This window comes from Haliotis rubra, unplaced genomic scaffold (assembly GCF_003918875.1).
Source record: "Haliotis rubra isolate DU_JTF1 unplaced genomic scaffold, ASM391887v1 Scf181, whole genome shotgun sequence".
In the NCBI taxonomy this organism is placed as follows: domain Eukaryota; kingdom Metazoa; phylum Mollusca; class Gastropoda; order Lepetellida; family Haliotidae; genus Haliotis; species Haliotis rubra.
In genome coordinates this window covers 241207-265411 of record NW_025765792.1, presented here as the reverse complement: position 1 = coordinate 265411, position 24205 = coordinate 241207, and the positions used below count along the sequence as shown (strand labels likewise).

Here is a 24205-nt window from a genome sequence, read left to right as displayed (position 1 = left end):
AATGTTGTGGTGGTGCGTGGTCCTGTACAGAGCTCAGGTCACAAATCTGGTGAAGTTAAGCAACGTTGGCCCGGAGAGTCTTTGATGTACGACATGTTTGGCAGCTTGACTCCTGCCCCACAACGAATCACATGTGACACATGTGGTCTCAACTTAGGAAAGTGAGTTTGTTTAAACTTCCCTCTGTTCACCCAACAGAACATGGGTACCCGGGGGGATAAGTCATGTGACTTAATCTTCTAGTGCCTCACAGGCATCTTGGTTTATCCGGAGTAATAATATTCTTATTCTCCGCTTTGAGCATGCCCCTTCCTAGTGCGGAATTCAGTACATTACAAATGCCCTGATTATTTTAACACAGAAAAACAGCAGCATGAATATTCATTTATTACCTTTGATCATTTAACATTTAAAAAGAATACATTTACTGAGAATGCACTTTTCAAAGCACTGATTTGTATGTTGGTAAAATATGTCAAAAACAGCACTAACAATGTATTGTCTTGCTCTCACTTTGACAAGAATAGAATCCATCTTGATTGTGAAACGATGAAATGTCAACATCTCTTTATATTTTAATATACTATGTATAACAAGCATGCACATTTTTGCATGATTATATCCTTAACAAAATCTGATCGGACTCGTTCACAATGAAGCTAATGCCAAGTCTGATACATCCACCATCTAATATTTTCACACAGAGTTGCTATATGTTGTTATCCTGAATATAATTGTATGTACAAAATAATGCAACATCTCACTAGTGGTACACAACAGATCACACACACGAGTTATCCCCACCTTGACTACTAAAGGTTATTGTATGATGTATTTGGAGATATCAAAATGAATTGTGAATTTTGAAATGAAAAGATAGATGATATCTAAAAACTCTGAAAATGGCAAATGAACTGAATGGTGAAATCAGAACCAACAAAATTTGACCTTCCGTGAAATACAAACAAATCAAAAGAGATGCAAATTGCACCGTACAATGTTTTCCAGTTATGTCACACAGGTTAGTGAAGTGAGTCAAGTGAGAAAGTGTCTATCTCGGTCCATGGTGAGGCAGTACCAGACATCGACCGCTTCAGAAAAACCAACCAGTCTGGTTCTGACAAACAATCTGGGTAAATCTCGACACCAACCAATCATCGTAGGTTTCCCGTGTGCAAAAGGGACTTAATTCTGCACAGTGAATTGCGTTGCCTTGACAACTAGGCCACCTGTATCCAGAATGTATAGATACTTTTGTGAATCACATGAACATACAGTGCTCCTATCCCAGGGAAACAAACATGGGATCCTGGCGCTGAAGAAACATTTTGACATAATGCTCTAATCTTTCTGGAAATTCTACCTGTTTATCATTACAATAAATCATCACAGAATGTAATGATGAAAATGTAGGCATTAAAAACTACATGTCAAGGGAGATAACTCTGCATCAAACAATCACAGTTATATTGCTATTTCATCATTTCTTCTTTTTGGCAGCAGCATCAGCGGCAATGTCGAACTCGGGGTCAGTTATATTCATCATCAGCGAGCCTGCATTCAGGTATACACGGTTGGTGGAGGAGGCAATCTGAAACGAAGTTGAAAAATAAGTGGAAACAATGAGCAAGTAATACAATGGAATTATTGAGTAGTGTTGATATTCTTTCAACAAATATTAAGTGAATATCTCCAACAGGGATACAAAGTTAACATATCCTCTGACCAAGGAAACACCCTTCCCCCAGGATAGGAAAACATCCCACTCATCCCCAGATCAAGGAAACACCCACCCCAGATCAAGGAAACACCCCATCCCCAGATCAAGGAAACCCCACCCCAGATCAAGGAAACACCCTACTCCCAGATCAAGGGAAACACCCACCCCAGATCAAGGAAACACCTACCCCCAGATCAAGGAAACACCCACCCCCCCAGATCAAGGAAACACCCCACTCCTACATCAAGAAAACACCCTTCCCCCAGGTTAGGAAAACATCCCACTCCCACCCATCCCCAGATCAAGGAAACACCCATCCCCAGATCAAGGAAACACCCACCCCCAGATCAAGGAAACACCCACCCCCCAGATCAAGGAAACACCCTACTCCCCCAGATCAAGGAAACACCCTACTCCCCAGATGGCAAAAACATCCCACCCACCCCAGAATAGGGAAACATGCCACCCACCCCCTGATCAAGGAAACACCCATCCCACCCCAGACAGGTAATGCCCAACCCACCTCACCCACCCGATCAAGGCAACAACATATGTACTTGGATCAAGAAAATGTAACTGGTATAATGTAACATATCCCAGATGGTATAATGTAACCCTATTACAATGGTATAATGTAACAATGGGCACGAGGAGAAACACTCACTGTTCTGGCAATGTTTTGTGATGCTCGGATTTTCCTCAGCTTCAGATAACCAGGATTCAACTGAATAGCTGCACCAATGTAATGGAGTCAAGGGAGGTAACACATTGATCCAAACAATCTAAAATATATAACACTATGATATATGTCTGCCACTAAATACACCCAAATCTCTTCTTAATGACTGGGAAGTGTGCCATGGCAATTGTATATATGTCCGGCCTTACAGGGTGTATCTATACTAGCGAGAGCACCCCAAGATTTCAGACAATGTGAAATGCAATCTCTGCTAAAAATATTGGAAGTGAGATTGAGAACAATAATAAATAAGTAGTCCATTTGTCATTTGCATTTCTCCGCGCATAATGATTGCTCGAAGCACCCAATATTCAAAGTCACAGGATGAAAATAGGTTCATTTGATTACATTTGATGTCGGGTAGGCTTTTTGGAACAGACAGGTTTTCAGATATGATCTGAATGCTGAATAGGATTAACAATAAGCTTATAAATGAAGGTCACCAAGAACTAGAAATGTAGACATTAGTAGGTTTTCCTTTCCACTAAAATTGGTACCCAATTGTACATATTAGGAAAGGTTTGTTTCTATTCATGTAAGGGGGGTAACTCATTCCGTTAAGTTCTTACTGCATGGATCAAATGTTAAAGTCATTTGTAAGGATAGTATTGTCATCTCTGATCGCAGTGTGTTATAGTTTGAAAGTGAATGGAATGATGTGTCAGTTATATTCTTATATGCTCATAAAGTAGCAAGTTCTGTTGATCACTGGAAGTCTGGTCCAGACTTGATTATGTTTACAGTTGATAGCTGGAATTGTCTGGTCTTGAACAAAATTAGACTGATTGATTTAGTTTTACATTTACAATATTCCAGCAATATCACGGGGACACCATAGTGCCAATGTGGGGAATATTGCCGACAACGCATTTTGAACAAACAAAATTAGAAATAGCAGCACTTGCTGCACTTATCAAGTACTTTGACTAATGGCAAATCAATTTAGTTTTTGGTTGAATAAAGTTCAATTCAAGCACTTTTCCTCTCTGGACCAAACAATCAAGTGATCAAAGCATGAGCATCAATCTTATGTGAACAATGCTGGAATCAGTTTTAACAGGTTGCAAAGGTTGTCTAGCATTCTGGACAGTTCAAGTTGTCCGAAACACTTACCCAAATCCTTCTGTCATCAGATTACTAAAAATGTTGGTCACAGAAAACTGTAGGTTTCCCTGTCCCCACCCCCCAACCCCACCCTGTGTGCCTGTCATGTCTCTTGTACCACATCTCAGCACAGAGAGGTATTCAGGCAAGAGCTCTATGTCTGGCCTTACAGGGCATGCTTGTTCTCAAAGCATTGCCCCAAGATTACAGACAATATATTTACTCTGGTTTGACTTAAAATTTGAGCCAACACCTACAGCTTTCTCCACTGCACCTTATTATCATCACTTGACAGAGGAAACTGAGCATTAAGACAACATCTGTACTGACCAATAGGTCACGCATACATTTGTTTTCTTTTATTACAACATCTGAGCCTACTAGTTAAAACTGGCCATTTTGTATAAATCAAAACTGGCCATTTTATATAAATCAAAACTTGCCATTTTGTATAAAATCAAAACTCATGTTTTACCAAAAATATATTTCCTGATTTTCCTGCACTTAGTAAAATGGAAATTCCTGTCTTCCTTGTGCCTTTCTTTGTAATCCCTATTGTTTTCATACTGAACAATAAGATTCTTTTTCTGAACCTTAACCTAAAACAAAGGAATGCTATGTTCAGGATACTTCCTGTGGTGACACAGCCAGTTACCTTCAACTATGTAAACTAAAGCTCTCATTGCAGTAAACATGTTGTATACGATAGATTATACAATGGGTTGTTATACACTGCTGCTACAAGTTGCAAAGGATATCAGTTTTGCTGCCTCAGCTTCTCCCTCTGATTGGACAATCTTCTGCTGTCTCTCCTGCTTGGCCTTCTCTACTATGAACTGAGCACGTTGAGCTTCTTGCTGGGCTACCTGTGAACAGATTCAGGTACGGTGAGATGAGAGGTGACAGGTGAGAGGTGAGACTGAGGTCCTCGAAATTGCTCTATTTCCACACCACCAATCAAGATAAAGCACTTTACTATCATTACCCCGGTCAAAAGAACATTATGCAATGGATTTCATTCTGAGCTCCCATGGCAAGTATACAACATAGCAATGTGTAGTGATGTTCCGATGATCGAAAATAATCGAAAATCGATTGAAAGAAGGATTAAAAATTATCATCAATTGTAAAAAATATTTTCCATTAATCGGAATTTTGTTGTTTTTGTATAACACCCTTGAATGAAGTAAACTAACCATTAAATTTGACGAATATTCACAAACAAACATGCGCTCAACAGCATAAAGCTATGCACATTGTAAAATTTTAACCACTTTTATTGTTTAATTACAATTCCAGTGTCTTTCTTGCATGCGTGCATTTCATTGCATGACAGCATTAGTTATAAAAAAAAAACATTAATTAGAAAAAACTGGGGAAAACCCTATAAAATTGGTGATTACATTAAAAATGTATATATTTCGATTGTAATCGATAATCGTTCACCACAATCCTCCAATAATCGATAGTGGATTTGTTTTCTGATTCCCAACACAACAATGTCCTGGTACTACAGTCCAACAAGATACCAGCCAGCAGTTTAAGATGACACCGCCCTTGATTCCCCATGGAACCTGACACCTTTCTGCCCTCAAACCAGAACCTTCCACATGTTCTACCTCATAACCTTGATGCAGTTTAGAATTGTCCTTCAGCAACCCATGCTTGTTGTAAGAGGCGGATGATCTGGCTCACTGACTTGGTTGACATGTCATCGAATCCCAACTGCATAGTCAAATTGCGTAGATCGATGCTCATGCTGTTGATCACTATATTGTCTGTCCCAGACTCAATTATCTATAGAACGCCACCATATAGGTGGAATATTGCTGAGAGCAGCATCATACAGTGAGTGAGTTTGGATATTTTAATATAAATTGTATATTTCCTTAACATGAGTTCCCGACCTTTTTCTGCTGAAACTCACAATTGATGATTGCTTCAATACCAACTAACAATCATCGAAAAAAATTGGTTAGCGTCATTTTTCATATTTTCCTATCCAGGTTGTTATTGCAGATATGTATAACATGATGCAACTTGCTACTTTAAAGTGATGACTTATATATCATGAACATAAACTTCCTGGAGTCTTCAAGAAATATTCAGTCATGGCTTTTCAGTTAGGGAAGTGAGTTTTCTATGAATTTAACAACACGTTTTCAGGCACTGACAACTTCAACGATATGTTCCATTGTCAAGTATTTCAAAGACTAAAAAAAAGTAGTTCAAAAATCGTTTATGTTCGATTATGAGAAAATGTGATCAATTGCTTGGTCGCTTTGGTCGCTGCGACCAATCCTCGATTATTTCAATTAATCGGAACACCACTAACTAAAAGTCGAAGCAAGAGAGGTGCAAGTCGTGAGATAGGATAAGTTTTAAAATTTAGTTTTACACCACTTTTAGCAATGTTCCAGCAATATAACGGCACAGGACACCCAAAATGGGCTTCACCCATCGTACCCATGTGTGGAATCGAGCCCAGGTCATCACCAAGACAAGTGAACACTTTAACCACTTGGCTAATCCACCGCCCCAGCATAAACAAACAAATCTGCCTCAGAACCCCCGAGGAAGGGAATGGGAATCTGTACAGGGTCTTCGCACATACCTGTTTAGCCTCCACAGCTGCGGTGTACTCGCGACTAAAGCTGAGTTCAGTGATTGACACGTCATCTAGGATCAGGTTGAAGTCCCTTGCTCTCTGTGTCAACTCCTTCCTGATCAACAAACTGACCTGCTGACGCTGGGTAATAAGCTGAGATGCATTGAACTTGGCTACTACACTCTTTAACACCTGGAAAGAGATTAACAAAAGTCATCATATAACAAGTTCCTTTTAACCCAACTAACAGTCAGGACAGAGGAAGAGAATGTGCAGGCTGTCAGCACAAACAATCAAAATGCTTCTCTGTAATTAATCTCACCTAAAATCTAACATTAAACTAATGATTGGACGAAAACATCCTATCAGGAAAAGAATACAAGCCAAAGGTGAGATCTTAGTCCAATATCATGAAGAGGTGTACAGTGCAAAATAGGTATTTTTCAGATAATTTAAGAGCACATGGTTAATTGTTCAGTTTAAATACTGCACGAATCCAGAAAATAAGTGTGAAGAAATTCTAAACAAATACCAAATCTTGTAATATTTTGAACAAAAATAGCCAAAAGGAGCTTCCAAAATGGTTGCCCTGAAGCTTCAGTCCTGTTTGCGTAGTTGTTTCTGAGATGTTCATGGAGTGCCGAGTGAGACACAAACCAATGAAGACATCTGTACTGTTTATTTTTTTATTTTTTTTAACTTATGAAAAGAATCAGTGAGTTTAGTTTTACGCCGCTTTTAGCAACATTCCAGCAATATCACGGCAGGGGACACCAGAAATGAGCTTCACACATTGTGCCCATCTGGGCAATCGAACTTACGAAGCGAAAACAATTTATAACAAAGAAGCCTCCTGGCAGAACATAATGTAAGCAGATCAGACAAAAAGGCCACTGCATAAGCACATTAGATTTTAGGGTAAGGGTCACTATATTTGATTGGTCAGTTCCTTTTCAGCCATGGTGACTTTGATCTGATTACTTGTGTACTGACCTCATTGCATATTGAAGGCAGCACTCTCTCATCGAAATCTAATCCTAGCTGTCTGTAAATGTAGGGCAAATCTTTCTGATCTGGGCGAGACAATACTCTCAAAGATATATTGACCATTTGTAAATCTGAAAATGAGATGTATAGAAATTAAAAGGATGAATTAATGAGCGAGTTTAGTTTTACACCTTACTCGGCAAAATTCCAGCTCTATGACAGCAGTCTGTAGTGAGTGAGTGAGTGAGTTTAGTTTTACGCCGCACTCAGCAATATTCCAGCTATATGGCGGCTGTCTGTAAATAATCGAGTCTGGACCAGACAATCCAATTGACCAACAGCATAAGCATCGACTTGCGCAATTGGGAACCGATGACATGTGTCAACCAAGCCAACGAGCCTGATGCCCGCTCCCCGTTAGTCACCTCTTACGACAAGCATAGTTGCCTTTTGTGGCAAGAATGGGTTGCTGAAGACCTATTCTACCCCGGATCTTCACGGGTCGATGAACACAGGAAGACAGCAGCAGCCACTCAGTTCATACAGAGGGAAGAGAAATCTTTTATGATCAGGGTTCACAGGTTTACTGAAGAGATACCGGGTGAAGAGAAATGGGCTTCAACAATGCATTCAAAATGCTTGTAATCTAAAGGATGATTGATGTTTTCCATTGCTTGCCCACTGAGATACCATGGCACAATTCAACATACATGCACTATTCAACCACTGACAAGCCAACCAGTTGGTATTGTATTCCTTTTTTGAGTGAGTTCAGTTTTACACCGTTTTGAGCAATATTCCAGCAATATCACGGCAGGGGGACACCAGAAAAGGGCTTCACACATTGTGCCCATGTGGGGAATCGAACCCGGGACTTCGCCGCGACGTGCGAACGCCTTAACCACTAGGCTACCCCACCGCCCCTATTCCTTTTATGACAAACATCAGACAGTGCAACAAATGACATCATTTAATGTCTGAAGGTACGAGTGAGTATGGTTTAAGCCTCTTTTAGCAATATTGTAACAATAACGTGGCGGGAACACCAGAAATGGGCTTCACATATTTGACCCATGTAGGGAATCTAACCAAGGTCTTCTGCGTGACGAGCGACTGCTTTACCCACTAGGCTACCCATTGTCTCTCTTAAAGTATGACATGGTCATGGAATTAATCATTAGCAGAGGCACCTTACAGTGGTACCTTACAGTGGTCAGTGAGTCAACTGCCAAACAACCAAGAAATTTTGTTCAAGACTCCTGATCAATGATATTAACGTATCATAACAGATGCAGGAACCACTTCCATCTATATATTATCAAGAGCTACTAAGGTGAGGTGAGGTGAAATTGGGTGTAACGCGTGCTTGAGAATATTTCGCTCATATGACGACACATATGCGTGTATTTATGTGCAGCTGCTTGTACTACCCCAGACTAAAGCTGGTTTTATAGTGCTAGCGCACTGCGATAACATGCCACAGTTCAGCATGAATACCCTACTCAGACACAGTATTTTCCCTTCCTTCAACTGTTACCATGGGTACTAACCTTTGCTGCCTGTGGGTGATGTTATTTTTCTTGGTCGTGAACGAATGTCATAGATAATGGGATACTGAAACCAGGGCACCCTGAAATAACATCAGAGGTACAGATAAGCTCAAACTCAATTCCTATTAAATCTGTTGCGTACAAGTATGCTTGAATTTTTGTAAATACTCAATAAATACGATCTTACATGCGTACACACAAAATGTCAAATCTTAGCTTGCGTATCTGTGAATAGATAAATGACTGAGGTACATGTATATTGAAAGATTCTATTTCAGGACATGAACATGCTAACTTGCAGTTTTGTTATCGTTCTCATAGTACAGATCAAATATAAATAACAAACACTAACATTTAATCTTTACTATATTTTTAAAATTAATGGAAAAATACCCCATTGAGTTTGAGTGAGGCGAGTACAGTTTACTTGGTTACTAAAAAGGAGGATAAGTCACACCTAGTTCTTTTACAGATTCTTAGTAAAATTGAGTTTCAATTTAGGAATAAAACGCAACACCTAAAACAGCTGAATATCAAACCAAAGTTGTTGTCTTTGGCCAAGACCTTAATTTCCAAAATCTACATGGTAAACAAAGAAATCATATCCAAACATTTCAGAAAGCTGACATCTGAATATCTCAAGAATCAACACATTTATATTTGGTGGTCAAGCTCACTGAACACAATTTTCTAATTTACTATAAAGTTCTTCTCAGATCTTGATCTGATCTTAAGATTGTGGTTTAGCATGATCTCTGTTAAGTTTGCTGTGAATGAATACCTATTTGCAAAATGTTTCATGTCAATTAACTTGGGTAAATCCCTACGATTTCAACAATTCTGTGTACCTGAAGTGTAGACCCTCTGGGTAAATGTCATCCTGTACTCCACCAATTCTGCTGAAGATGATAGCTCGGTGACCTCCCTCAACTAAAACATTCAAAATATACACCAATTTAATGAAAGCAAACATGTCATGGTCACAATGCAAATTGAAAATGTTCTGAACAGTTACTTTACTTTACCATTAATTTTGGGATATTAGGGTGAGTAAATGGCTATGGTTTAAAGCTGCTTTTGGCAATATTGCAGCAATATCATGGTTGGGGACACCAGAAATGGGTTAAGACATTATACCCATGTCCGAGGTCTTCGGCATGACAAGACAATCCACACACACGCACGCAGGCAGGCACACACAGGTATTAAAGGAAAAAAACAAAAGACAAAGCTGTAGTGCCAAGTACCAATAGCCATGGTAGAAGCAACTGAGTTTACGGAAACAACATATTTTGTGATCAACACTTGGACTGGAGGACTTTCTTCAGGGATAGAAATACTTTTTTTTCTGAGTGTGCCTAAGGGCACCAGGCAAAGACTTTAAATGTGCCTTTCCGAAATCAAGTGTGCCAACTGTGGCACGTGTTTCAGAATAAATGACTGTAGCAATGATGATGATCATTTGAACCTGTTTTCTGTTATAACTGATAAGTCTTTTGCTTAAGATGGCTTTCTTAAACTTCATTTGTCTACTTTCCCAACACCTTCAATAGCTAAGAATTTTTTGACAGGTTCACTTGTTCAATATATCTGACATACACAATTATCTCTTCTATAACTGAACTATCAGTACTCCCATCACTCTGTCATTTGCGTAAATGTTTTGCGGATTAAATGACTAGAGGTGAGTTATGTCTCTAAAACTTTAGGCGTACCTTAAGGGCACCAAGGCCTTTTTTTATCCGTGCCATTTCAATATTTACCGTGCCATTTCAATATTTACCGTGCCATGGCCCGCTAACATATAGGGTATTTCGAACCCTATTCTTATTCAATAACTTCTCAATCACAGGTGTCACGATGGACACATCGTATGGATGATACCATTTCCATTTACAAGGGAAGGAAATGAATGACCTTTTCAAGTCAATCAAATATGGGATGAAATTTCATTATTTCCCTTCCCCACAAAAAAATAAAATGCCTGTTAAAAGATGTTATAAGCAGGGATCACCAAGCAGTTTGTGACTTCCAAAAGGCTTCCACCTTTTTCATTATCATTTCTGGTAACTTGAATATGTTGGGTGAAAGCTGAAATTTTCATAGCAAAGATACATAGCACTCACATACAGAGACAACTTTGAGATACATAACGCCCACATACATACGAGTGGGGGGACAGACAAAATCCTACCCAGACAATCCCATAGGACAAAATTTCTTTGGACAAAATCCCACACCAAAATGACCAACACTGGACAAAATCCCATTTTTATATGTTATTGCTACCCTTTTTCACCAGTTATATGTAGCAAGTCGATTAGCATGTTTTCCTAACAGAGGCCAGTGGCTGCATTGATAAATTGTATAAATGTGTCTGTAATCATGAGTTTTTATTAGTGTTCCAAAATGGAAGTACTGAAGAGTGATAAGGGAGGAGTTAAAATAGCATTAGATGGATTATTGTACACTAACAAAGTTACGAATAAGAGTAGTATTACGTGGGAATGTTCAAGAAAAATTGCATTAGAATGTCGGGGGGGTCCATCGTTGACAATGGAGAATCTGGTTCTAGTTACATCTCCTAGTCATCCAGTCACACATCAATTAAGATGTACAAAGATGCACTAAGCCACTATGTATCTTCGCTAAAGTTCTCACTGCTAATGGTTCTTCATGGCTAATGAAGTCATAGAAGATATTTTAACACCTAACTATTCTGCTACTTTTCGCGTTAATGTACATGAATTCCACCATTATCCTAGGACATCTTTTCTAGATTGCAATGACTTGAAAGTTGAATGATGTAACACTGCATCATCTAATATTTCACACATTTTCAAACCTTTCCACTGCCATTACAACACGTGTCAAACAACTCCATTGCTTCACGTGTTTAAAAGCCGGGAATAGACCCCCGGACACCAACGAAAATCAAAGGAAACACTTCTCCAAAAATAAAAATTAAACTGCAAGAGGTCGGTTCTGAACCGCAGCGGTCAAGGTAACTCGCCTGTGTAAAGTGATTGAGCGATGCCGTAAGCAATGCCACCTGCAGCTGCCAGCAAACCAATTCCTGTTCCAAACCCCCAAGGAAGGGAATGGGAATCTGTACAGGATCTTCGCACGTACCTGTTTAGCCTCCACAGCTGCGGTGTACTCCCGACTAAAGCTGAGTTCAGTGATTGACACGTCATCTAGGATCAGGTTGAAGTCCCTTGCTCTCTGTGTCAACTCCTTCCTGATCAACAAACTGACCTGCTGACGCTGGGTAATAAGCTGAGATGCATTGAACTTGGCTACTACACTCTTTAACACCTGGAAAGAGTGTAACAAAAATCATCATATAACAGGCTCCTTTTAACCCCAATACCAGTCAGGACAGAGGAAGAGAATGTGCATGCTGTCAGCACAAACAATCAAAATGCTTCTCTGTAATTAATCTCACCTAAAAACTAACATTAAACTAATGATTTGACGAAAACATCCTATTAGGAAAAGAATACAAGCCAAAGGTGAGATCTTAGTCCAATATCATGGAAGACGTATACAGTGCAAAGTAGGTATTTTTCAGATAATTGAAGAGCACATGGTAAATTGTTCACAGTTTAAATACTGCATGAATCCAGAAAATAAGTGAAGAAATTCTAAACAAATGCCAAATCTTGTAACATTTTGAACGAAAATAGCCAAAAGGAGTTTCAAAAAAGGGTTGCCCTGAAGCTTCAGTCCTGTTTGCGTAGTTGTTTCTGAGATGTTCACCGAGTGCCAGGGTGAGACACAAACCAGTGAAGACATCTGTACTGTTTATTGTCAAAGGATAAACACATATAGTACCAACAAAATACAACAAACATGGCAACCAACCCCTTACTTATGAAAGGAGTGAGTTTAGTTTTGCGCCGCTTTTAGCAATATTCCAGCAATATCACGGCAGGGGACACCAGAAATGAGCTCCACACATTGTGCCCATCTGGGGAATCGAACTTACGAAACAAAAACATAATTTATAACAAAAGAAGCCTCTCCTGGCAGAACATAATGCAAGTGGATCAGACAAAAAGGCCACTGCATAAGCACATTTGATTTTAGGGTAAGGGTCACTATGTTTGATGGTCAGTTCCTTTCCAGCCATGGTGACTTTGATCTTATTACTTGTGTACTTACCTCATTGCATATTGAAGGCAGCACTCTCTCATCAAAATCTAATCCTAGCTGTCTGTAAATGTAGGGCAAATCTTTCTGATCTGGGCGAGACAATACTCTCAAAGATATATTGACCATTTGTAAATCTGAAAATGAGATGTATAGAAATTAAAAGGATGAATACAGGAGTGAGTGAGTTTAGTGTTACGCCGCACTCAGCAAAATTCCAGCTATATGGCAGCAGTCAAATAATCTAGTCTGGACCAGACAATCCAGTGATCAACAGCATGAGCATCGATCTGCGCAATTGGGAACCGATGACATGTGTCAACCAAGTCAGCGGGCCTGATGCCCGATCCCGTTAGTCGCCTCTTACGACAAGCATAGTCGCCTTTTGTGGCAAGCATGGGTTGCTGAAGACCTATTCTACCCCGGATCTTCAGGGGTCGATGAACACAGGAAGACAGCAGCAGCCTGAATATACAGGGAAGAGAAATGTTTTATGCTCAGGGTTCACAGGTTTACTGAAGATATACCGGGTAAAGAGAAATGGGCTTCAACAATGCATTCAAGATACAGGTGCATGTCTGCTAGTAATCAAAAGGATGATTGATGTTTTCCATTGCTTGTCCACTGAGATAAGATGGCATAATTCAACATACATGCACCATTCAGCCACTGACAAGCCAACCAGTTGGTATTTTATTCCTTTTATGAGTGATTGAGTGAGTTTACTTTTACGCCGTTTTGAGCAATATTCCAGCAATATCACGGCAGGGGACACCAGAAATGGACACCAGATGTGGAATCGAACCCCGGGTCTTCACACATTAACCACTAAATACCCCGCTATTCCTTTTATGACAAACATCAGACAGTGCAACAAATGATCATTTAATGTCTGAAGGTACGAGTGAATATGGTTTAAGCCGCTCTTAGCAATATTGTAACAATATCGTGGCGGGGACACCAGAAATGGGCTTCACATATTTGACCCATGCGGGGAATCGAACCCAGGTCTTCTGCGTGAATCGACTGCTTTACCCACTAGGTTACCCATCGTCTCTTAAAGCATGACATGGTCATGGAATTTATCATTAGCAGAGGCACCTTACCCATGAGTCAATTGCCAAACAACCATTGAACCAAGAATTTTGTTTCAAGACTCCTGATCAATGATATGACATGGTCATAACAGATTAATCTATATATTATCCACGAGCAACTAAGTACTGTAGCAATGTCCACGTAATTTTGCAATGAAGGATGAACTAATTGCCATGGCAACACACATGTAGAAATATAGCAAAACATTTTATAGTTCAAGACAAACAAGACAAATATAAATGGACCAAAACATTACCTTCTTCACAACAGATGAAATAAAATGCAAAATATTTTCCCTTCCTTCAACTGTTACCATGGTTACTAACCTTTGCTGCCTGTGGGTGATGTTATTTTTCTTGGTCGTGAACGAATGTCATAGATAATGGGATACTGAAACCAGGGCACCCTGAAAAAAGAACAGAGGTATAGATAAGCTCAAACTCAATTCCTATTAAATCTGTTGCGTACAAGTATGCTTGAATTTTTGTAAATACTCAATAAATCACGATCTTAAATGCGTACAAACAAAAATGTCAAATCTTAGCTTGCATATCTGTGGATAGATAAATAACTGAGGTATATTGAGGGGTTCTATTTCAGGACATGAACTTGATAACTTGCAGTTTTCTTATCGTTTCTCATAGTACAGATCAAATATAAATAACAAACACTAACATTTAAACTTTATTATATTTTTTAAATTAATGGAAAATACCCCATTGAGTTTGAGAGAGGCAAAAACAGTTTATTTGGTTACTAAAAGGAGGATAAGTCACACCTAGTTCTTTTACAGATTCTTTGTAACATTTGAGTTTCAATTTGGGAATAAAACTCAACACCTAAAACAGCTGAATATCAAACCAAAATTGTTGTCTTTGGCCAAGATCTTAATTTTCAAAATCTACATGGTAAACAAAGAAATCGTATCCAAACATTTCAGAAAGCTGACATCTGAATATCTCAAGAATCAACATATTTATATTTGGTGGTCGAGCTCACTGAACACAATCTTCTAATTTACTATACAGTTCTTCTCAGATCTTGATCTGATCTTATGATTGTGGTTTAGCATGATCTCTGTTAAGTTTGCTGTGAATGAATACCTATATGCAAAATGTTCATGTCAATTAACTTGGGTAAATCCCTACGATATCAACAATTATGCGTACCTGAAGTGTAGACCCTCTGGGTAAATGTCATCCTGTACTCCGCCAATTCTGCTGAAGATGATAGCTCGGTGACCTCCCTCAACTATAACATTCAAAATATACACCAATTTAATGAAAGCAAACATGTCATGGTCACAATACAAATTGAAAATGTTCTGAACAGTTACTTTACTTTACCATTAATTTTGGGATATTAGGGTGAGTGAATGACTATGGTTTAACACTGACATGGTTTAAAGCTGCTTTTAGCAATATTGCAGCAATATCATGGTTGGGGACACCAGAAATGGGTTAAGGCATTGTACCCATGTCGGGGGTCTCTTCGGCGTGACCAGGCAACCAATCCACCCACACGCAGGCAGGCACACACACACGGGTATTAAAGGAGAAAAACAAAAGACAAAGCTGTAGTGCCAAGTACCAATAGCCATGATAGAAGCAACCGAGTTCTTTACGGAAACAACATATTTTGTGATCAACACTTGGACTGGAGGACTTTCTTATTCAATAACTTCTCAATCAGACAATAATACCGCAGGTGTCACGATGGACACATCGTATGGATGATACCATCTCCATTTACAAGGGAAGGAAATGAATGACTTTTTCAAGTCAATCAAATATGGGATGAAACTTCATTATTTCCCCCCCAAAAAAATGCCTGATAAAAGATGTTATAAGCAGGGATCACCAAGCAGTTTGTGACTTCCACCTTTTTCATTATCATTTCTGGTAACTTGAATATGTTGGGTGCAAGCTGAAATTTTCATAGCAAAGATACATAGCGCTCACATACACAGACAACTTTAACTAAGATACATAGCACTCGCACACATGTGAGTGGGGGGACGGACAAAATCCTACCCAGACACATAGGACAAAATTTCTTTGGACAAAATCCCACACCAAAATGACCAACATTGGATAAAATCCCATTTTTATATGTTATCGCTACCCTTTTTCACCAGTTATATGTAGCAAGTCGATTAGCATGTTTTCGTAACAGAGGCCACTGGCTGCATTGATAAATTGTATAAATGTGTCTGTAATCATGACAGTTTTTATCAGTGTTCCAAAATGGAAGTACTGAAGAGTGATACGGGAGGAGTTAAAATAGCATTAGATGGATTTTTGTACACTAACAAGGTTACAAATAAGAGTAGTATTACGTGGTAATGTTCAAGAAAAATTGCATTAGAATGTCGGGGGTCCATCGTTGACAATGGAGAATCTGGTTCTTGTTACATCTCCTAGTCATCCAGTCACACATCAATTAAGATGTACAAAGATGCACTATGTATCTTCGCTAAAGTTGTCACTGCCAATGGTTCTTCACGGCTAATGAAGTCATTGAAGATATAACTTTTAACACCTAACTATTCTGCTACTTTTCGCGTAATTTACATGAATTCCACCATTATGCTATGACATCTTTTCTAGATTGAAATCGACTTGAAAGTTGAATGATGTAACACTGCATCATCTAATATTTCACACGTTTTTAAACCTTTCCACTGCCATTACAACACGTGTCAAACAACTCCATAGCTTCACGTGTTTAAAAGCCGGCAATAGACCCCCGGACACCAACAAAAATCAAATCAAACACTTCTCCAAAATTAAAAATTGAACTGCAAGAGGTCGGTTCTGAACCGCAGCGGTCAAGGTAACTCGCCTGTGTAAAGTGATTGAGCGATGCCGTATGCAATGCCACCTGCAGCTGCCAGCAAACCAATTCCTGTTCCAGCTCCCTTTCCACCTGACCTTAACCTCCCCATCAGATCCCCAAGCTTTTTCGGGTCCATTTTCCCTTATTTTCCGATGTGAACTAACTCACTCGGTGAAAATGGCTGAAACACATGTGGTGCATACGTACTAATGCCCTCAAAACTAATAAAATATGTATGTCTTTTACTTGATGTATTCTATAAAATAATGCAAAACCTTATTACAAAACAATATACGTGTATGTGCTATCTTGAATTTGTATTTCAAAACTTTTTGTCATTGAAATATCTTTTTAAAAACAAAAAGGTTCGGTACATGTACCTTTAATATAATATAAGCGTTACACAGATAGTACATTAAGCTTGACCTTCATGGTACTCTTTACAGTGGTATTTTGTGAAGAACATGCAGGAGATGCATTGAACATACCCTGCCGAGGAGTAGTACAAAAGCCATGAATGACATGTTCCGCGACAGTTGCGCCCCTTTATATCTTAAAATATGAACAGATTTGTAGGCGAATGAAAGCGGAATTTACCCGTACATGAAAACCATGGCACTGCTGAAGAACATGTCTTCAGTTTTAAGAATATTATCGGTCAGGCTCCAGCCGCTGTTGATCAATGTTGAATCAAATACAAAGCTTTTGCTGCAGTCATCTCTCACATGTAAATGTAACAGGTGCGTGTGTCTTGACAAGTATGTTGCGTGCTGGCTAAAACAACAGGTTCCTGTTCATATTCATAATCAGTGAGGAATCATTTGCACCAGTTGGCATTTTTAACCGATTGATTTCATTTGATAAAACATTTATCAGGAAATCGACTAAAGAAATGAATAGAGGCCACTATGGGGAAATCTTGGACGAAATCTTTTCGAAACACAAGCGAAATATAGGTTGTCGTGTTGTTTTAGAGACTAAGATTAGAATTGCATTCAGATACTAGTATCTCAATGTTGTTATGAATTAGCAACAATGCCAACAGTCTCAGGAAATAGAATTGAATTGGCTCGAATGACAACAGTTTCAGCAAATTGTCCAGTAGTTTTGTTAGAAGTGTATCATACCTTTACCATGATCCCATGATCAGTGCAGCTGAATTGGGCATTGTACGCAGGTACTCCAAGTTTCAGTCTCTGGCCTGGTACTCAGGCATAACCAGTGTATGAAATAAGCCCAAAACCCAGCCAGACATCTGTGCTGGTAACTTCAAAAACTTACCAGCCCAGAAGAGATTTAACCAGTCCTTCTTTAATACTAAATAGACAGTGCCAATTGACCTGTTATCTGAATTATTTTTTTTCACCCGTCCATTGGGCTGGTTATCTGTAAAATTAGACCGTCCGGCAGAAACCTAGCCCGTCTCTGGCGGTCGGACGGGCCTTATTCCATATACTGGCATAAACATTGTGATAGCCCCTTGATCATGACAGTGAATACTCAGGTTCGATTCCCCATATGGGTACTGAGTGTGAAGCCTGTTCCAGTGATAATGGAGGAATATTGCAAGGAGCAGCTTAAAACCAAACTCACTCGGTGAAGCTAAAACGTCTTTCTTGTTCCTCCCATTTTTCAAACCTTATTTTTACAATCCACCTTTACAAATGCTATGTATGGGTGCAATGTATGAAGCCGTTTTCAGGTGTTATTATAATGCTACTGATGGAATACCCGATAAAACCATTAGTGTTGGGAATTGATTAAATCTCATAATTGATGATTGGTTCATTACAACCGATCAATCATCGAAAACAATTGGTTAGCGTCATTTATGAAATTTGTTAATGCACAAAAATAAGGAAAAAAACATGTAGTTCTTTAGGGGTTTTTGTTGCAAAATTTCACGTCTTTAAAGGATGACTGGTATGTTAGGAACATAAATTTCTTAGAGTCTTTAAGATAAATTCAATCACAAGCTTGTAGAGCTTATGAAATATAACAGACAAAACCAACCTAGTGAAAAATACTGTTAATGAAAACAAGTGTTCCAGAATTGTTTGTGTTCAACTATGAGAAAACATGATCGATTGCTTGGTCGTTTAGTCACTGCGACCAATCTTCGATTATTTCAATTAATCGGACCACCACTAAAAACCATACACACTCACTTGCTCACTGAAAAGTACTGAACCAATGAAACTTAACTTCACTTGCATGAGGGGCAGTGGGGTAGCCTGGTGGTTAATGCGTTGGCTCATAACGCCGAAGATCCGAGTTTGATTCCCCACATGGGTGCAATGTATGAAGTCCTTTTCAGGTGTCATTGCTATTGATGGCATACCTGATAAAACCATATGCATTCACTTGTTCACTGAAAAGCACTGAAACTAAAACTTCACTTGCTTGTTCCCCACACTGAAGGCAGCCCATGTTTTTAAAGAAGTTCAATTCTGATTTTCAAAAGCAATATCTAAAAAAGCTAGCTATGGCCATTACTCAATCTTTTTAGCTCAATGCGTCACGAGTGGCCTGATTGTATACTCAATTATTTGTGTGGATTTGGATCCCTTGTGCATGCAGGGAAAGAAACCTTTCAAAACTTCCCACTAGACCACAGGACCAGTGAGTAGGCAATAATTGGTGGTCCTGTCTGTACTTCACTGGTCCAAAATAACATTCGTAGATTTACTTAACCATCAATACAAAATTCACTGGCCACCAGGACCACTGCGAACTAATCATTTAATGGTCCTGATGAATTTTTATTTGCCAGGGACCACAGGACCAGTGTAAATTTTGCACACTGTGCATGCAGGAAGGCATTGATCTTGTATTTCAATCCCAGTTCAACCTAAGTATGTACCTAGGAGTATCAAATGGCATGACATAAGCAGCATTCATACAAATTCACTCACTCTCTCAATTATCAAACAGGAAACAGTACTACAGTTGTGGTGTTATTTCTGTTACAGATTCAGCCAGCCGACACAACTAGCAGGCTTTCACACAAGTATACGTCGTCAAGATCTGTCTGAATTTCTTGATGAAAGAAAACACTGGGCAGAAGAAAAAGTCAAAGTTGGTAAGAAGTTCCAAATGTAGCAGAGAGAGTGAGGTTTTTTTTACGTCGCACTCAGCAATATTCCAGCAATATTCCAGCCATGTGGCAGTGGTCTATAAATAATCGAATCTGGACCAGACAATCCAGTGATCAACAGCATGAGTATCGATCTGCACAATTAGGAACCGACGACATGTGTCAACCAAGTCAGCGAGCCTGACCACCCGAACCCGTTAGTCGCCTCTTACGACAAGCATGGGTTATTGAAGATCAATTCTAACCCAGACCTTCACGGGTATAGCAGGGTAATTATGTTTAGGAGCTCAGTTATTTAAGAAAACTGTTATACTAGGTTTATTTTGTGGAACATTTCTTTGTGTGTCAGCACCATGCCTAATGGGTTTGCACAAAAAGTGGAAAATGTCTGACGCCTGAGGTAAATGTCTTTTCTCCCACATTAAGCTGACAGGCAGTGATATAACTGGAATATTGTTTTTGACATGACCCTCGACTCGAATTGCTTCACAGTACGATTCATCATGACAAAGACGGACACTTCGGTGCACTCCACCCGCCTGCTTTGCCGATAGCTATGTTACCATCGCATGAAATCGATTAAAACGTAATGTAAACATAATCATGGATGATTGGCCTATCAATCACCACTCAAGACACCTATCAAATGTCTATTGTTATTTCTGCAAGTCATTTAAACCCGATTTTGTCCCTCAGCTAAACGATCTAGTCACAAATGGATGACGATATGTCCGCACAAAACGGGGTTTGGTCGAAGCGATTGCATGCAGTGGTAGCTTAGTGATCGGCAAAGCAGAAGGGTCAGGTACACCAAAGTCACTGGCATTGTCATCGTACTGTGAAGCATTTCGAGTTGGGGGTCATCTCAAATTTTTTATATATTTTTTAAATCTTTAATCCTCGCAAAGACATGAGGGCCAGTGGTTGGAATTGGTGTTAAACCCAACTCACTCACTCACTCTTCTGTAGGTCGACCTTGGAAGAAGGATGAGCTGCGAATCAAGAGTAACGATGACCTCCACAAACTGTGGTACGTGTTGCTGAAGGAGAGGAACATGCTGCTCACGATGGAGGCTGAATACAAGAGGCTGTGTGCCCTGCTTCCGAACCCAGAGAGGATCGATAAGGTGGGTTATCTTCAAGGTCACCACGACATTTCGACCACTTTTCAAACTCTTGTAAATGCAATATCTCAAGCACTGTTGTACCCAATGTCTTCAAATTTGGTGATAGCCTACATTGGGGGATTACACAGACACCAGTCAATTTTGGTGACTATGACCTTATTTTCAAGATCACCACGACACTTGGACCACTTTTCAAACTTATGTAAACGCGATATCTCATAAAATGTTGCACCACATTTTAGCCTCCGAGCTGAAGAATATATTGCCTTTTCTTACCAATTTGATTTCAGGAATTAACATAATGGGTAACAGGGTAGGGTAGAGTAATAGGGGGTGGGGTGCCTGGGATAGAAAGTTTGGTCCCGTCCAGCTCTAATACACACTGATACTGACAGTGGATATGTGCATCTGCATCTACATAATAGTATTCAGGTCTACTACATCTGTATATTCCTGGAATATCTTCAGAGTTAGGAGAACATTCTGAGAAGTGACCATGACTAAAAACTCCATCACCCAAAAGGTAATCTTCTATGTGACCAAAAGATACAAACTAGCAAATATGTTATATTTCATTCTTCTTTAGCGGCGGGGGACATTGCCATGTTAGTGGCAAACACTTGTTGTCTCGATTATTAATAGACACCTGTCCGTCAGTGGATTGTGTTTTCTTGACTGCCATCGTATAGCTGGATTGTTATTGAATGCAGTGTTAAATACATCAGCACACAGCAAAATACATCTTTGTAGCTTGTAAACTTGTGATGATATATTTAACCAATAAATGTCGTTTGCTGGAGTTTTGAGAATTTACAAGTTGGACCTTATGTACACTCATCGCATGGGCGACAAGCTCATGCAGCTTGTAAAATATGTAGGGCAGTGTGGTAGCCTAGTGGTTAAAGCATTCGCTCATCATGCTGAAGGCCCGGGTTCGATTCCCCACATGGGCACAATGTGTGAAGCCCATTTCTGGTGTCCCCTGCCGTGATATTCATGGAATATTGCTAAAAGAAGCATAAAACCCAACTCACTCACTGTAAAATATGTACAAATCACCTGTGACACTTGATCTGACAAATTCCTGACCTGGAAACCGTCATCTAACAATTTTTCTGTGGTAATTCAGGAACTGTGCTTTCAACATTTGACCAGTAAAGATTCAGGTTAGAACTGGTCTTCAGCAATCCATGCTTGTCCTAAGAGACGGCTAATGGGATCAAGTGGTCAGACTCACTGACTTGGTTGAGGCATGTTATCCTTATCTAGATAGATACTCATTATGTTAATCACTGGATTGTATGGTCTATACCTGATTATTTACAGACTGATGCCTTAGAGCTTAAAACTTCCTTATTGTGGCGTTAAACAACAAACATTTGACCAGTGAAATATGTTCCTTTCTTATGTGAATGGGAACATGGCTTGACCAGTGCCACAGTTCACTGTCCAGAGTTACTTCCCTTGAGCACACCAGAAACCTATTACTGTGGGTTATAATTCAGGTTATCCTGATTGTGTTTGTCAGAACCATACCCATGGTATTCTACCCGTGAAGATCTGGTTTAGAATTGGTAGTAACCCATGCTTGTCATATGCTTGTCATAAGGGTGACTTCTTCAAAGCGATCAAGATGATCAGGTCCCATACTTTAACATAGACTTACAACTGTCGTGAATACACATTGCTTTGAGGAACGGGTCCCAGGTGGTCAGGCTCGCTGATTTGTTTGATACACATCATCGTAACCCAATTGCGTAGATCGATGCTCATATTGTTGATCACTTGATGGTCTGGATCAGACTCAATTATTTTACAGACTGCCGCCATATATTGCAGAGTGTGGCGTTAAACAACAAACCAATCCATGGTATTCACCGAAGTGGTAAAAATAGGAAACCTGCATGAATTTGCACTGTTCTCCCAATTTGGATGTGATGTTGTGATGTATCTGGAATCCTGTTCAAAATATTAAATCGCCTCTGTGGTGTAGTTGTCAGAGCGTCAGTCTGGTCATGGGTTGGATCCCTGACCGCCTCACACCAAAAGACGTTAAAATATGGTACTTGTTGGTCCCTGCCTGGCGCTTGGCATTAATGGGTACAACAAGGACTGGTCGGCTCGGAGTCAGTTTAATGTGTCTGAGTGGGGTATTCATGCTTCACTGCAGCATGGTATCTCAGTGGGCTAGCACTATAAAACAAGGTTAAGTCTGGGCTAGTACAAGCAGCTGCACATACACATACACACGCATGCACGTCGTCATATGAGCGAAATATTCTTAAGTACGACGTTAAACCCAAATTAACCTCAAACCATTAAACGCACCTCACTCAATGTAATACAAAATGTATACAATGAATATTATACTATCTCTCATTTTCACTTGACAGGTTGATGAAAGCATGGAGAATTTGCTGTCTGTTGTGAAGGAGAGGAACGAAGCTTTCAATCTACTAGAAACGGGGACAACAGGATCCCCAACTGGCGACTATGTTCGTAACTTTTTCGGACTGAGAGGGTTCAAAAAATTCCGTGAACACCCGATGCCGAAAGAACTTAACCCCACATATCGCTTGTTGTATCCTCCATACAGGAAGTCAATGGGGCTGTACCTCATGTTGTACAAAGAAAAGATGAAGAGGAAGCAGATGAATGAGCTGCGGAGGAAGAGGTTTCAGAGGAAGAAGTTGCTGAAGATGTTCCCACATTTACAAAACACTGAGAACTAAACTGGTAGTTAGATTGAATAAATTGGCTTTACATTTATAATTGGTTTGTTTGTTAAAATACTGAGGGAGAGGTGGGGTAGCCTAGTGGTTAAAGCGTTCACTCGGCACGCTGAAGCCCGGGTTTGATTGCACACATGGGCATAATGTGTGAAGCTCATTTCTGGTGTCCCCCGCCGTGATATTGCTAGAATATTGCTAAAAGTGGGGTAAAGGTATACACAGTTAGTCAGTCAGTCAGTAAAATACTGAAAACAATGGGGACATCAAGTATGGACTGGATGCAACATGTTTCTAGTAGTGGGCATAAGCATATTGCAGATGACAGGAGACTTGAACCACTGAGACATTAACATTGAGGGGTGATGGGGTAGCTTAGTGGTTAAAGGGTTTGCTCGTCATGAGGATGACCTAGGTTTGTTTCCCCTCATAGGTACAATGTGAAGCCCATTT

General features: G+C 39.7%; 2 protein-coding genes and 1 non-coding gene across 4 annotated transcripts; 1 reads left to right on the top strand and 2 right to left on the bottom strand.

The window, feature by feature from the left end:
- Positions 1–370: 370 nt before the first annotated feature.
- On the bottom strand, positions 371–17008 carry LOC124273509 (prohibitin-2-like). 2 transcript variants are annotated; one of them, XM_046708773.1, is made up of 9 exons: positions 16863–17008; positions 11722–11778; positions 9557–9638; positions 8709–8788; positions 7165–7289; positions 6178–6363; positions 4322–4429; positions 2385–2462; positions 371–1591 (listed from the first exon to the last, which is right to left on the bottom strand). In XM_046708773.1, exons 1-9 carry the CDS (start codon positions 16933–16935, stop codon positions 1481–1483), a joined length of 900 nt encoding a protein of 299 aa, XP_046564729.1. In that variant the 5' UTR covers positions 16936–17008; the 3' UTR covers positions 371–1480. The 2 variants fall into 2 exon arrangements, with proteins under 2 accessions (XP_046564729.1, XP_046564730.1); XM_046708774.1 differs by lacking the exons at positions 6178–6363; positions 7165–7289; positions 8709–8788; positions 9557–9638; positions 11722–11778 and adding exons at positions 11841–12026; positions 12876–13000; positions 14288–14367; positions 15131–15212 and having other exon boundaries at positions 16806–17008.
- On the bottom strand, positions 3584–3856 carry LOC124273529. Its single transcript, XR_006897674.1, has one exon. It is a non-coding gene; the product is annotated as a small nucleolar RNA U85 (small nucleolar RNA).
- A 289-nt stretch (positions 17009–17297) lies between the features above and the next one.
- On the top strand, positions 17298–23795 carry LOC124273508 (39S ribosomal protein L47, mitochondrial-like). The gene is made up of 4 exons (XM_046708772.1): positions 17298–17539; positions 19772–19881; positions 20866–21023; positions 23417–23795. Exons 1-4 carry the CDS (start codon positions 17403–17405, stop codon positions 23753–23755), a joined length of 744 nt encoding a protein of 247 aa, XP_046564728.1. The 5' UTR covers positions 17298–17402; the 3' UTR covers positions 23756–23795.
- The last annotated feature ends 410 nt before the right edge of the window (positions 23796–24205 follow it).